Source organism: Xyrauchen texanus, chromosome 16, assembly GCF_025860055.1.
Source record: "Xyrauchen texanus isolate HMW12.3.18 chromosome 16, RBS_HiC_50CHRs, whole genome shotgun sequence".
NCBI classification, from domain to species: domain Eukaryota; kingdom Metazoa; phylum Chordata; class Actinopteri; order Cypriniformes; family Catostomidae; genus Xyrauchen; species Xyrauchen texanus.
Window position 1 is genome coordinate 36,945,454 of NC_068291.1, and position 16,813 is coordinate 36,962,266.

The following is a 16,813-nucleotide window of genomic DNA, read 5'->3' on the forward strand; positions in this document are numbered from 1 at the left end:
AAGCAGACGTGAGCTCTTTCCTTTTTTTCTCTCTCTCTTTAAAAGGCTCTCTCTAACGTCCAGTGTATCACCCGTCAAGCGGACTGTAGCCAATCAACGTCTCCGTGACCTCCCACATCCCTCCCGTTTCTCCTAGTGCCTGGACTTCTTAAACCTCTACCTTTACTCCCGACATCACAGCGTTCTGTCACTCATTCATTCTGGTCCAGAAACTACGACAGCTGAATGTGTAGTTGCTGTTCATTAAAATGACGTGGGACAAAATAACGGTATTCTTTTTGAAGCTTTCATGGATACTTTATCATGTTGCAGCCATTCAAAGACAAGACTTGTATCCATATGGGATGTTTTCCGGCGATGTAACTCTACAAGAGGGGGACGATGAAACTTCCAGAGTGATAACCCTGACAAAACCTATGTACTTCTATGAGGCGTCCTTCAGATATCTATATGTAAGTACAGAAGCAGTTTTTAGCACATTTGTCTTATAATGTATGACTGAAAAACTTGATAATATAATAAAAACTGTAATAGTGGTCTAAGAAAGTCAGAACCCATGTAATCAATAGTGCTATAGCTAACTAATCAAAAAGAGTTTGTTATTATTATTAAGTAAAGACATAATTGGCTGTATAATTTCATTAGCTATGTTGTTGTTTTTTCAATGGGTCAGCCTTCAGTTTAGGTTGACTCAGGAAATTAGATCTAAATCAAATCGAATGCACTGAATGCATGAAATGATCTTAAAACCAGATTTTGGTAATGTAAAAATATATATATATATATATATATATTTTTTGTCAGTGGGACACTGATATACATTGATATAATTGTCTGTTTTATTATAGATTTTCCAGGTTAAATTGAACTTATGACTTGTTATCATTTTTACATTGCATAATAATACAAATATGACTCTTGAATATTTTATTTGTCTCTCTCCAGGTGGCCACTAATGGAATCATCTCAACTCAGGATCTTCCCATGGAGAAGCAGTACGTGGACGACGGCTTCCCCACTGACTTCCCTGTCATAGCCCCCTTTCTGGCAGACATTGACACCAGCAATGGAAAAGGCTCCATCTACTACCGGCAGACAGAGTCCCCTACCGTGCTAAAGCAAGTAGAAGGTGATGTGAAGAGAGGCTTTCCAGATGCTACATTCACCCCTACCCATGCCTTTATCGTTACCTGGGAGAACGTGTCAGCCTATGAGGAGGTCGTCCGTAGCTCTACCCCATCCAACCGGGTAAGAGCAGTGATTGGAATGATACCGAATGTGACCCTGAAGGTCTGGCGTTCCCTTGAGCTCCCTTTAGACAGAGGTTATCAAAGCTGGTCATCAGTGGTCTGTCCCAATTTAGTCTCTCCCTCTCTGTTCTCATGCCTGAAGGATGTCTGCACATACAATACCATCTCCCAGTACCTGCTAATCTATCCCAGAGCCTTTAATTTTACCTGCAATTCCCAGGAACAATGGGTGGGATAGAATTGCTCCTAATTGTTCAAGCATTTCTCACTCTTTAAGTCTTATTTACATTTCACATACCATGAGAAATGCTGAGTAGTGACTTGAAAGGCTTTAGATGATCAAAGCAACACTGTTGTTTAGGGGTCTGATGGGCTAATTGTCTTTAAGTCATTCTCAAGCTTTATTGTATTAGAAACTGTCAATGTCTGTCGACAACCGTGTGGACACAAAATTGTGGACACATTTGACTGAATTTTATTTCTTTATTATGTTGATTACTTTAAAGGCTTACATGCCTAAATTAGTGTTAAAAAAAGTGCACAATTCACAAGCAATTAATTAAATATTTCGGTTATACAAAGAAAACACAGCAACTTCTTCAGCACAGGGGCTTCATTGAACCGATTCACTAAAATTAATGTAAATTTCCAACATTACTGTAAACCCTAAAGTTGTCATTACTGGAAATATAAAGTTGTCTTCATTATAAGTATTACATGAAATGTCAGGTTTTGGGCTCGTAACTCAAATATTGAACTTATTTTTCTTAGAAATACGTAGACTTAAGATTTTAAGTGTTAATAACTAAAACTTTTAGTACAAAATTTACTCTATGGGGAATAGACATATTCTTTGTGCTTGAATTATTTAATTATGGGGGCATTTAAATAGTTGTAATTAAGAACTCATGTTTAAACTCTTTTTGTAGTATTATTTACATTGTTTGGTTGCAAATAGTTGTTTCGTGTGATGTCACCATTAGGGTGATCAGTGTCCCATTTAGTCAAATTGAACCCTGTTGACTCTAATTCACTTTGTGCATGTGCAGTTATATATGCATTTCTTTGGAGAATTAAGTTTAATGACAGACCTAGAATTTGTTATCTTTATTTGAGCTTTTATATTGTTTGAAATTGAATTCAATTAAAATGAATAACAGCAGAAACAACTCAACTTAAATAGCAAATCTAAATTAAATCTACTTGTATTTAATTACCTTAACCTAAATAGTTAAGTTCATTCTATGGAGGAGGTCTGGGTAGCTCAGCAAGTAAAGACGCCGACTAGCACACCTGGAGTCACAAGTTTGAATCCAGGGCATACAGAGTGACTCCAGTCAGGCTTCCTAAGCAACCAAATTGGCCCAGTGGTTAGGGTGGGTAGAGAGTCATGATGGGTTAACCTCCCAGTGGTCGCTATAATGTTGGAGCGCGTGGCAAGTAGTGCGTGGATGCCACGGAGAACAGAGTGTGCCTCCACACGCGCTATGTCTCCGCGGAAACATGCTCAACAAGCCACGTGATAAGATGTGCAGATTGACGGTCTCAGACACGGAGGCAATGGAGATTGGGTTGAGACTGGATTGAGGCAAGTCACTACACAATCACGAGGACTTAAGAGCGCATTGGGAATTCCAAATTGGGGAGAAAAAAAGAAAGTTCTTTCTATGAAAACAAAGTTAATTGAACTTAATTACATAAGCATTGGAGATGCCATTAATCAATTCAATAGAGTCAAAAAGAGTTAATCACTGTGCTCTCCCAGTTAATCCAGGTGCTATGTCCTAATTATTGAGTCATGCAAAAAAAAAAACTAAAGAAGATCTGCATTCTAGAAATGTCTCACAAAACAATTATGTCTTTAGTTAAAAAAATAAAAAAAATAGCAGCAGAGAAATTAAAACAACCATTTCAGACCAAGGTCTTCTTCAGCGTGTAGACACGTCTCTCAATTCACATAAATATGGATAACAAGTTGATTTAAACAGGTGTACATAATTAAGATAATCACTCAGACAATTACCCATTGACAATACCCAGAGACAATCAAAGTAATAAACAAAGTAATCAACTAAATTGCTCAGAAAAGTAACAAACTGACACATTGAGCATTACAATGCTGCTCATAAATCAGCAGTCACTTACTAAACAAAAAAAGGCTTTATAGAAAAGGTGTTAGATCAAAGTCTTCATTTAAACCTAAAGGAGACCGTTTGTAAATTATACATCCAGAATGCTTCTCTCTGCAGTAACTTTCCATCTGTTTGCACCACATAGAGACTTTATCATCTTTTATTTGAGTGATTATCATAATTATGCACTCCTGTTTAAATCAACTTGATATCCATATTTTTGTGAATTGAGAAATGTGTCTACTCACTGAAGAATGCTTTGGTCTGTTTTTATTCCCCTGCTGCTATTTTTAAACGATGAAGAACCAGTATTTTTCACAAGACATTTCCATAGTGCAGATCTTTCTTTTTATTTCAATTAAACTGAGGGAATGAGTTTACTACGTAAAAGGAGTAGTCCACTTGTTTAGGTTTTCAGTGGTTGGCCTATATGTGAATCAGTGAATCATAATTCATGAACCGTTTAAACGAACCAATATACAATGTTTTGTACTGTCCAACCTGAGAAATGAGGAGAGGTAGAATGGTTTAGGTGCACAGTACAGTGTTACAAAAATAGTGTTTTGTGATGCTACTCGTAAGTTGCTTGTTTTGTGAAAAGCTTCATTGTGAATTAGTTGAACTACTGTTATGTTACTGTATAATGTATGCTAAGTAAGTTAATAGTGTCATTACTTTTAGTTACTCCTCAACACTGTTTAAGTGACTTCAGCTGAGATGGTTAAAAACACACAACAGATTTCCGAGTGTCGCTGATGTATTCAAATGGGCATTAATGAATGGGCCATTCTTTTCTCCAGGACTCTGGTGTGTTTTTGGCTCTCTTGTCCAGACTGCTGAGAAGAAACAGCTGCTCTGCTCATAAAATATCAGTTTTTATTCATTGGATGAGGAGAGCCATTTATGTTTTCTGGAGTTCCATAGGGATATATTCATGCTCTTGTTTATCTTCTCAGACAGAGTAAATATCATCTGGAGTTCCTCTGGACTTGGAGACACATACTCATTCTTATTACCCCCTACATTTTAGATTTCAGTAGTAGTCAAACAATTAAATAATGTCCACAGAATTATGTAATAAAAAAACATCTCTATTTGAAAAAAACATTTTTTAAACATTATTATAATATATATTTTTGATTCTTCAAAGTTGCCACCCTTTGTCATAAAGCTCTGCACACTCTGGGCATCGTCTCAACCAACGTCATGAGGTGCCATCTGAGATGTTTTTTTTTCATATATATATATATATATATATATATATATATATATATATATAGTAACTGAGGAGTTTCCATGTATGCAAGGCACTTGTTGGCTGCTTTTCCTTTACTATCCGGTCCAACTCATCTGTTAAAACAGAATTATTTAGTAAAGAGTTTAAAACAATTTCCAAGCACATAAGATTAAGCCTTGTGTGTATGTGCTTGAAATTCTCTCATCATTTGCTCACCTTCATGCCATTCCAGATGTGAATGAATTTCTTTCTTCTGCTGAACACAATGATTTTTAGAAGAGTGTCTCAGCGCTTTATGTCTATACAAGACATATCAACAGTTTCCAAAACTTTGAAGCTCAAAAAGCATAAAAGGCAGCATAAAAGTAATCCCTACGACTCCACTGGTTAAATCTAGGTCTTCAGAAGCAATATGATAGGTGTAGATGAGAAAGATCAATTTATAAGTTCTTTGTTTTACTTTGAATCTCCACTTTCAAACAGCCCTCCAAAGCTATCTTTTCTCCCAAGAGTAGTAGTTCTTTTGTTTTTGGCGATTAGCTGTCTTTGTGCATATTGCCACCTACTGGCAGGGAGGAGAATACATGGTAAAAATAGGACTTAAATATTGATCTGTTTCTCTACCAAACCTATCATATAGCTTCTGAAGACATAGATTAACCAGTGGAGTCATATGGATTACTTTTATACTGTCTTTATTTGCTTTTTGTGCTTGAAAGTTTTAGACCCTGTTGACTTGAATTATATGAACCTACAGAGCTGAGATATTCTTCTAACAGTCTTCGTTTGTGTTCAGCAGAAGAAAGTAAGTCATACTCATCTGGGATGGCAATTGAGTGAGTAAATGATGAGATAATTAAAACACTTTGTTTAAAAGCTTTTTAAAATCATAAGAAGCATATTTTCAGTTAAATGTGTCCCAATTTTTGACTGGTCATGCAATATATCAACACGTTCATTAAAGGATCAAATGCAGTCAAGGCTGAAGTGACCAAAAATAATAAACTGAGCTCTAGTGGCTGCCATTATTCTATAAAGATGCCAGAATTAGATACTTAATAATTGTGACAAATTGGCTCAGCTATACTGGCCTCCCACTGTTTGGCTCTTTCTGGGTTACTGGGTGGAAAGTCAAACCCAAGTCATCTTTCTTTACTCAACAGTCATGTCGCTCTGCAAGCCCTCAAAATTGTTTACAATCTTAAGCAATTTTTGCTTATTAAATTTCACTTGATTGCAATAGAAGATCTTTAAGCCATGCGGGTTGTTTGAAGAAAGCACATCCTTGAGTTGATTTACTATGCTTCCGGACGGACTCTAAGCAGAGTGTTTGGATAAGCCCTGGAGGTCATATTGGTGAAAAGTCTGGATGATATCTTGTGTTTTCCTTTGGGATTTACCACATCTTTATCTCAGTCTGTATCTCCTCCAGCCCCCATCCCCTCCAGTCTGTATCTGAACAGATGATCTTTGGATGGAAGGAATACAGGCTTATGTGGGTGTTAGTCCATGAACATTGGAGATCCAACTTAGTCTTGGTTCTGTAAACCACTTAAAGGGATATTTGATTCAAATAAGAAAATTCTGTCACCATTCATTCATCCTGACGATGTTCCAAACCTGCATAACTTTCCATCTTCAGTAGAATACAAAAGGAGGTTAATCATTAATGGATAGATCCGTGAACCTTGAGTTGAAAAGTGTGAATATTGGTAAATAAATACATTGCCAAACCGATTAAACGTCCTCTTAAGTACATTGGCTAGGCATTGCCTTCCTAAATGGAGCCTAATTTTTTTCGTACTATAACATCTTTAAGCAATCTTGTTTATGGGTGTGTTTCTACTCTGCTTAGAGGTAGTGTGGTCCTGCAATTAGGAGTTTGAAGCTGTAGGGTTGGGTGAGGGGATTGGGTGGTTATGTGAAGGGATACATGCTGGGGAAATAGGTGGCCTGCAGCACTTTAAAAACCAGATGCAGCATTGTCTCCCTGGAATTGGGGGGTTGTTTGCTGGGGGTGATAGCTCCACTCAGGGACAGCTTGGAGATGAGAGGAATTTCACACACATCCTCTGTATGTGTGTATGCGAGAGAAGGAGAGAGTGAGAGGCTGGGGTGGGGACATTCTAATATCTGTGTTGAAATTCCATAGTCATTTCTTGCTAGAAATGCATAGTAAAATGACTATTCGGTGGTTCAGTACAAATTAAGCTAAATTGACGTTATTTGTGGTATAATGTTGGTTACCGCAAAAATTTTGACTTAAAAAAAAGCAAAAATCTAGTTTATGTTGAGGCACTTACAATGGAAGTGAATTGGTTTAGACACAGAAATGTGAAGCTCATAGTTTTATAAAAGCACTTACATTAATTATTTCATTAAAAATAGTGTCATATTTAAGTTGTAGATTTGTTTAAATCATCATTTCTGTGGGAATACAGGGTTTACGGCATAATGTCGTCATGGCAGCAAAATTATAAAATTGTAATTGTAAAACACTAAAATCATTTTAACACACATATTTGTGGCTATACTTTTAAAATATCATTTATGGATGAGCCCCATTTACTTCATTTGTAAGTGCCTCACTGTAACCCAGCTTATTTTTGAGAGAAAAGAACTAAATGTATTTTTGTGGTAATCAACATTTTATGTTGATTACCACAAAATGTTCACATATTGTTCACAAATGTTGTTGCTTGAGCTTACTTTTCATGATCCAATCAATTGCCATTTATTATCCTGTATCACTTGGAAACACATTACATTATGGAAGTCGGTTGCAAGCAACATTTCACGTTGATCTCAGAATTTGCATTCAAATTTTTCAGAATTTCAACCCTCTGGATTTTTGCTAGTGTCCTCTGATTTTCAAATAAAAGTCTCTGATTTTCATGTATGTATATATATATATATATATATATATATATATATATATATATATATACACACACACATATACAGCTGTGGCCAAAAGTATTGGCTGTGACATAAATTTTGTGTTTCGCAAAGTTTTCTGCTTCAGTTGTTGTGGTGTTGATTCACATTGTTTCTAGATTATTGTGCAGAGTGATCAGATGCATTTTAAATAATTGCAAAAAGCTTCATTGGCCAAAAAAATTTACTTTATCACAAAAACCAAAATTTATCAAAATGACCAGCTAACATCATTTCACTAATCATATCAGCAGCACCTGGGAAAGTGTGTACAAGTACTAGTCAGGTGAAATCACTCTATCATTCTGATCGGATTATAATAGCCGACTGATTGCTATAAAAGGAGGGAAGAAGTGCTTCCAATCATTGTGTTCTTGTTAGCAATGATTACCTCTAAAGAAAGATGTGCAGCCATCATCTCTTTGCATCAAAATGGCCTCACATGCAAGGAAATTGCTGCAAAGAATATTGCACCTGAAAGAACCATTTACCAGATCATCAAGAACTTCAAGGAAAGAGGTTCAGCTGCAATGAAGAAGAGTGTCCAGAAAGCGCCAGGACCATCTCCCGAGGAGTCAGCTACGGAATTGTGTCACCACCAGTGCAGAGCTTGCTAAATATTGGCAGCAGGTTGGTTGAGAGCATCTGCACACACAGTGTGGCGAAGACTTTTGGACAATGGCCTGGTGTCAAGAAGGACAGCAAAGAAGCCATTTCTCTCCAAAATAAACATCAAGGACAGACTGAAATTCTGCAGGAAGTAGAAAGATTGGAAAGCAGAAGACTGGTGCAAAGTTATTTTCTCTGATGAAGCCCCCTTCCAGCTGTTTGGGGAATCTGGAAAATCGATAGTTCGGAGAAGACAAGGTGAATGCTATCATGAGTCCTGTGGTGTGCCAACAGTGAAGCATCCCGAGACCATCCATTTGTGGGGTTGCTTTTCATCCAAGGGAGTGGGCTCTCTCACAATTCTGCCCAGAAACACTGCCATGAATAAAGAATGGTATCAAAACGTCCTTCAAGAGCAACTTCTCCCAATGATCCAGGAACAATTTGGTCATGATCCGTGCATTTTCCAGCATGATGGAGCACTATGTCACAAGGCAAGAGTGATAATGAAGTGGCTCGGAGATCATTACATTGCAATTTTGGATCCCTGGCCAGGCAACACCCCGGATCTTAATCCCATAGAGAACCTGTGGTCAATCCTCAAAAGGCAAGTGGACAAACAGAAGCCAACAAATTGTGATCAAATCCGAGCACTAATAAGGCAAGAATGGATCACCATCAGGCAGGATTTGGCCCAGAAGCTGATATCCAGCATGCCAGAGTGAATTGCAGAGATTATAAAGAACAAGTGTCTGCACTGTAAATATTGACTCTTTGCATAAATTGAGTGTTTTTGCCAATAAAAGCCTTTAAAACATGAAATGCTTATCATAGTTTTCCATAGAAACATGTTAAAAAATAATCTACAAATACTGAAGCAGCAAACTTTGCGAAACACAAAATTGATGTTACTGCCAATACTTTTGGCTACGACTGTATATACACACACATATATATATATAGTCTTATTGTGTATTCTACATATACTTTATTATTTTTTTGTATTACTTTTTAATATTTTCTATGTCTTAGAAAATATATATGCTGTTTTTGTATTGTTGTTCACTGGAAGCTCCTGTCACCAAGACTTTGTGTAAGCATACTTGGCAATAAAGCTCATTCTGATTCTGATATGGTGCAAAGTTGGTGGGTTACTAGTGCCTTGCAAAATCTTTGAAGTTGTTGAAAGCATGTCCTAGATGGTAGCAGCTTTAGATGTATTTGCGTAATGGAATTGTTACAGGTGAAAACTTTTTAGTTTTACCTTTTAAAGAGCCACAATGAACACTGGGTCACGTAACAGTAGTCTTGAGTAATAGTCTTTACTTCTTCCTTGTAGATGAACACGTTCCAAGTGGTGCTTGCATACAATGAAAAGGATACATATGCACTCTTCCTGTACCCAGAGGATGGATTGCAGTTTTTTGGAACGCGGCCCAAAGAATCTTACAATGTTGAAATTGAGCTTCCAGCTCGTGTGGGCTTCACCAGAGGAGAGCTGTCCTACTTCTTCTCCCGGGCAGAGGGGCCATACTACAGTGTCACCAACAATGAGGAACAATCCATCAAAAATCTTTATCAGTAAGTGTGTCAAAATGTTGAATTGTTAACAAAGCCATAAAGTGTGGTATGGTATCTTGTAGGAAAATAAATGAAAATGCTAAATGTTTTAATTGCTTCATAACAGTTCAATTTAACTGTCATTTATAATCAAAACATAAACACCTCAAACCTACGTAAATGTAAAAAAATTTTAATCAGTAATTTACATAATAGTCTTTAATAGTGTTGAGGAAGCTATATTAACAATAAAGCTTCCTAAGCTAGAAGCTTTACTCATTAGTTACTAAACTTCAGTCAAGCTACGGTTTAGAAAATGTATTTGCTACACTATAAGCTACTAGCAAAAAGTAGCTCACTGAATTGAAGCTAGTGTCGAAAACTGCGATGAACACTGGTCCTGTTTGCATGCACAGCAATATGCTGATAGCCCCCAAAAATCAGCTTATTTAAAAAAAAAAAACAAAGCAAGAAAACCGCATTTACATGAGATTTGAGAGTTATTCTCTGCTTTTTACATCAAACAGAGGCATGACCACAACATCTGCATACACTGGATATGTGCTGATAAAAGTATTTACATGCAATGCGATATTGGGGTTAAGGGCAAAAATCTAACCTTGCCAACCGGTTTAATCTTATGCCGTTTAACCCTTTCACTGATACATGGAAGCAGTTTTTTGCATTTACATGACCACACACGTTGTCGTCTTATTAAAGTGATAGTTCACCCAAACATTTTTATTCTCTAATCATTTACTCATCTTCATGCCATCCCAGTTGTGTCTGACTTTCTTTCTTCTGCTGAACACAAATATATATGTTCAGCAGAATATTTAGGCTCTGTAGGTCCATACAATGCAAATGAATGGCATACAGATCTTTGAAGGTCCAAAAAGCACATACCGGCAGCATAAAATTAATCCATATGACTCCAGAAGTTAAATCTGTCTTCTGAAGTGAAATAATAGGTGTGGGTGAGAAACAGATAAATATTTAAGTCATTTTATACCATTATTTCTCCTTCCTGCCCAGTAGGTGGCGATATGCATGAATAATGCGAATCGGCAAAAACAAAAGACGAAGAAAGTGAAAGTGAAAATGGAGATTTAAAGTAAAAAAGGACATTTTTATATATTTATCTGTTTCTTACCCACACCAATCATATTGCTTCTGAATTGTCAGGTTTTGATATAAACTTTGTTCAGTGGCTGGTATAGTTCCTAAATACTTGTATCCCTAACATAAGTAACAAATATAAGTTTATATGTTCTTTTTAGCTGCTTGGGTCTCAGGGAAATGTTATATATGGATGTCAGCACTTGCTTGACTTGAATAATTATATATTTTTGTCCTATAAAAACTCTCCTCAGGAAGGGTAACACAGGATTGCCTGGAGTTTGGCTGTTTCACATTGGAAACAGATATTCCTTCCAGAACGTTGTTCCTGCACCACTTGAGGCCATTTCAACCAGAGCTATCCCAGTTCTGGATGCTGAGTTCACCAGAGAAGACTACACAGAATCTGATGAGGATGAGTACCACATCGATCCAGACTTCCAGGAACCCACCACTACAGAGTTTCTGGATCCGGAGCAGGATTCCTCTTTATTGGAGGGTCTCAAACAGATGGCGCCACTTGATCGTTCTCCTCTCGAGCCTTCAGTGTCTGTTCCAGGTGAGTTTCCTCGGCCAGAAACCCATTATCTCCCTCCAGAGGATGTAACCCAGCCCCAGCGGCCACCACTGAAGCATGCGATACAGCAGGTTTACCCAAACCAAGTAAAGGATGTCCCACCCCACACCTCTGGTGGCCAAGTGTTCAGTGTTGAGGAGAAAGTCAACTTTGACTCTGGAGGTAAGAGTTTAATGATTATGATAAAAAAAAGTTTTTTTCAGAAACCAATGCCAGTAATTATTGCAATGTTAGCAAATGTACACAAAGTTGCTTGAAACTTAATTAACCTTTATTTTACACAATTCTCACTTAATATTCACTCAAGATACTTTAAAACAAGAACAATTATATAATCCATAGACAAGGCTTTTAGTAGATTTTGGTAGATATTGGTAGAACTGGGACAAGCAGGCATGGCTATTGGTCAAAAGATATTGCCAAATAATTTTGCCTGGCAATAATTGGCATAACAAATTGATATTTGTTAGTTCATTCTATAAAATGATATTTCTTTAAATCCTTATCCAGTACTCATAAATGACTAGAAAGGTCAAGGAATATTGAATTGGTATATTGCCTCTCTTCTGCAGTGATTCAGTACTCCACTGATAATAAAGAGACTTGTGAGCGCTTCCAACAGCAGTGCAGTCAGAACGCACGCTGCATGGACTATTCCACTGGCTTCTGCTGTCACTGCAACTCTGAATTCTATGGCAACGGCCGCCAGTGCCTTCCAAATGGTAAGACTGGGACGGAAATGCTATATAAAGAATTGTTGTTAAAGCCACACTTAACATTAACTTGTTCTGAATATATGACCTCTGGGAATACACCTCTGGGAATATATGTTACCAGCTTTTATTTTCTACTTGCACACTATTTTTAGGCATAATGTGATGGAATTTTCTGATAAACACTTAATTTTGCACACACTTTGTGCTGGTTAGCTATGCTAATGCCATGCAGTTATTTCCTGTCAGATTAGCCCCACTAATGTAGCCATGTCTCCATGACAGCAACATTTGCGTGTAGTGTGGGCCACTAATTGTCTGTAATTTGCAAACATTTCTGTTACCTAGCTGTTGTTATAGCCACAACTTACCCTGTCATCTTTTTCCTAATAGTTGTTGCTGCCACAGAGTTTTTTCATTTGAAATACTTAAGACTTAAGATCACAAACATGCCTCCTTTCTTTGAAAATTATGCTTATTATACATTAAGACCTATTAAAAAAATCTTTGAGTTCAAAAGTGCCCACCCACTTAATCAGCCGTCTTGGTTCTGGTAGTATATTTTCTATAAATATTTTTTCCATATGGATTTAATTAAACCCTTTATAAAAGAGTTCTAAGCCATGAACAAAATCAGCCAGCTCCCAGGTGAATAACAACATTACAAACTTTGATCCAAACAAAATAGGATTTGAAAATGTAGACGACATAGAAGATATGTTAATGCACGGAAATAATCGTAAATCGATACACGCTTTAACCGCAATTAATGCATTTACCATTATTACTGCATAAACCAACACTGGTTGGAAGGGCAGAACCTTTGCAAAGAATCTGCCTGGAGTCATTACGCTGATGCACACAGCAGTGATTCAGTGTCAGTAATAAAGTGATGGGGACAGGAGCTCTTAATGCTATTTGTTGTGCAAAACAAACGTAGCTAGAGCTTGTGTCAGAAATCAAGTCTTTTTCAGCCTGTGTAAGACATTTTAATTACCGTAGAAGCACGGCAAATCTTAACTATCACCAAAACACAGAATGAAATGTTTTTGTCTGCAAGCGCTTTTCATGTGGAGTTCAAAGCGGCACTTGATGCTGTCAATGATGCCCTGATGCGAATCATGTACACGGCTTCACGATTGCTGTTATAAAGGGGATAGCCACAGTCTGCCGGCTATCTAATATTGTGGATGATAAGAGTTTAAGAGATTTAATGCCCATTTCAATGAATACACAACCTATGTGAGGACTAATTCGCACATAGACTTTGGGAAACATTTAATGTTACTTGAACTGATGCTATTTTAGTGCATTTCTATCTTTATGCTTCAGAAGGCTTTGTTTGGAAAATGTCAATAAATCATTATATTGTTACATATTGTTTTCTTTTCTTTGCTAAGATGGAAATAAATGCATTTTGACTGGAAAAGAAGTATATTGAGAGTCAAATTTCAGCACTTCGATTAATCGTGATTAATTACAAAAACTTATGTAATTAAAAATTATAATCGACTGAAAAGTACTAAAAATATAAAACTTTCAATTTAAAGTTGTTGACTATAAGTATATAAACAATATAGTTTAATTATATTGCAAAATATTCATATATATACAAAAATAGAAGTAGTTTGATAGTTTAGGGATAGTTTTTTGCAGACTTGGGAATTGCACTAAATTTTTGGGCACGCTTGCGCTGTAACTTGCATAATTACTTATTTCCTTACTGAATTGAGTGCTAAAAAAGCAGGCTTTACATGCAAATAAAAAATACCATCTTTGTGGGTGCAAATCATTCTTGAATGATCTTTTGTAAACTTGACAGGAATCTCCCTGGTAAATCATTCAATGGCCCTCATAAGGCTTGAGTAACAGGATCTTCTGAAGACAATGTCATCACACTGGCCTTGTTTGACTCTAATCTGCCAGTGAAGATCCACTTCAAGCCTATGTGTGAAAGAAAACTTGAGCATTCTTCCAAAGAGGCATGTCAGGGTTGTGCTAAATGACAGATAGTTGTGTCTGATAGCAAATATTTTGTGGAAAAGCTTCCTCAGCTGTCGGAAATGCATGTGTACAGTAGGAGCTTTGTGCGCACCGAGAGGGAGGTGGTGCGAGGAGGTTTTGGAGAGGAAAAACCTTCATCTACAGATTTGTTTCAAGGAGGACAGCCTTGCCATTCTCAGTGTGTGGGAACTGGTAGAACTGGAGCTTATGACACCTGTTTACAAATAAACAGATTTTTTTAAAGGTGCACTAAGTTCCATTTAAAGAAATAGTTTACCCAAAAATGAAAATTCTGTCATCATTTACTAACTTTCACGTTGTTTCAAGCTTATATGATTATCTGTTTTCAAGTTCCAAAAGAGGGCCAAAAAGCAACATAAAGGTAGTCCATATGACTTGAGTGCTATATTCCAAGTCTTCTGTCATACTTTTATAAGAGCAATGTGTGATGAATAAGCATTATTCATTAAAAATATTCCCTTATTTGCACTTCTTTGCATTCATATATGATGTCTCAAGACGCAACACCCTATATCTGACAAAATATTTTGATCTCATACGTTTCGAACATTCAAACATGTAACGTCGTGATTAGCCACAATAAATAAAAAATAATTGGATGTGAGATGTATGGAGGAATAATATCTTACATTTTGAAAACTGCGGAAAAGCGCAGCTCAGACGTTCTAAAAAATATCTCTTTTTATGTTCTTTGTAAGATAGAAAACCATGCCAGAGTTTTCATTGTTGGATGAACTGTTCCTTTAAGTTTTTTCACCTAATTAAATTTAATTATTTAAAATATTGTACTCCCAACTGAGATGAAGGCTCCAGATGCCAGTCCTGTACTCCAGGCCTTGAAAAAGCTATTTTACTCTACAGGTGTAGAGCCCTCTTAAATTAAGGAATAAAATAGTTAACCTGTTTTTTTATTAACAGTTTAGGAATGAAATCGCTATCCACACAGAGCTCGGATAGATCATTCAGCGTTTATGTACCATGTATGATTTATTCTTCATCTTGTCATCTCAGGTGCCCCTCATCGTGTAAATGGAAAGGTTAGGGGAACCGTATCTGTGGGCGGGACTCCAATTCAGCTGGACAGCATCAACCTGCATGCCTACATCGTGGTGGGTGATGGACGTGCATACTCTGCTATCAGTGAGGTCCCAGAGCCGCTTGGTTGGGCCCTCATGCCCGTGGCACCCATCGGCGGTCTCTTTGGTTGGCTCTTTGCCCTGGAACTGCCAAATAGCTTTAATGGCTTCAGTATCACCGGTGAGGCCTTCATGAGCTCATCTTATACCACTTTTATGGCATTGTAGATTTGTTTAACAAATGGCCTCCTGCTGAGAGATTTCAGACAAGGAGTTTTGGTTCTTGCTAATAGAGTCCCACAGCTTTTCTCAAGGGCTCTCTGATGGGTTGATATTCAAGGTCTGTTTAACATGTTTTCAGACCATTACTATAATTTAAGTCAGGTGTTTTCACTTTGCGTAAAAAAATCAAACACCTTTATAAGGGTCATAACCCCCATCTGGATCTTATTTAGCAACTTAATATTTATTTGCGAGCCACATCACTGCATTTTACAAACCATTAGATGAAAAGAAATCTTGAATCTTTTTAGATTGGAGTGGTTGTGGCATAGTGGGCTAAAGCACATAACTGTTAATCAGAAGGTTGCTGGTTCGATCCCCAGAGCCACCACCATTGTGTCCTTGAGCAAGGCACTTAATCCCAGGTTGCTCCGGGGGTATTGTCCCTGTAATTGCACTGTAAGTCGCTTTGGATAAAAGCGTCTGCCAAATGCATAAATGTAAATGTTTTTAGTTTAAGCATCTCAATTGATGGTCTTAAAGTTTAAACTTAAAGTTTATCCAAAAATGTTTATTCTGTCATCATTTACTTTTTCAAACAAGTAATACTGTCTTTCCTCTATATAACACAAAAAATTATTTTATACTGAATGTAAGGGACTGACAGCCTCAGTCACCATTCGCTTTCACTGCATCTTTTTTCCATACAATGAAAGTGAATAGTGACTGTCAGTCTGGAAAAATACTGCTCTCTCCTTTTGTGTTCCACAGAAGAAAAAAAGTAACTTGAGTCATATTAACAACATGACAGTGAGTAAATGATCACAGAATTTAATTTTTTAGTGAACTGCCCCTTTAAATTGTTCTGCAAAAAAACTGAATTAATTCGTATTCCCATCGGTGACATCAAGCTGGTCAAAACCCACATCTGGATCTGATTTTGCAACTTAATATTTGTTTTCAGTAACATGAGCAAACTACAACACTGCACTTCAACAACCTTTAAAAACAAGTTGAAAAGCATGATTTATTTTGCACAGGCGCGGAGTTCACTCGTCGTGCTGATGTGACCTTCTATCCCGGTCACCAGCGTCTCAGCATCGTCCAGACCGCCACAGGTTTGGACACTCAGAACTACCTCAATGTGGATACTCATTTACAGGGCAGCGTACCCTTCATCCTCCCTGGTGCCACAGTGCAGATAGAGCCATTTAAGGACACCTACCACTATTATCCTTCATGTGAGTTTTGCTTTCTTGAAAGGGTTTCATAATACAGGGTTAAAAAGTGACCTTAAAGGGTTGTTCCAGTTTAAGCTCAATCAACAGCATTCGGGCATAATATTGATTACCACAA

At 37.2% G+C, this 16,813-nt stretch overlaps 1 protein-coding gene across 1 annotated transcript in view; it reads left to right on the plus strand.

Moving 5' to 3' along the window:
- Positions 1-225: 225 nt before the first annotated feature.
- Positions 226-16,813, plus strand: part of LOC127657043 (nidogen-2-like) — a 52,373-nt gene continuing 35,785 nt past the window's right edge. The window contains 8 exon segments of the mRNA XM_052145681.1: positions 226-241; positions 244-452; positions 946-1,248; positions 9,505-9,746; positions 11,099-11,583; positions 11,994-12,143; positions 15,171-15,416; positions 16,498-16,698. Coding sequence (XP_052001641.1) covers positions 226-241; positions 244-452; positions 946-1,248; positions 9,505-9,746; positions 11,099-11,583; positions 11,994-12,143; positions 15,171-15,416; positions 16,498-16,698 — 1,852 coding nt within the window.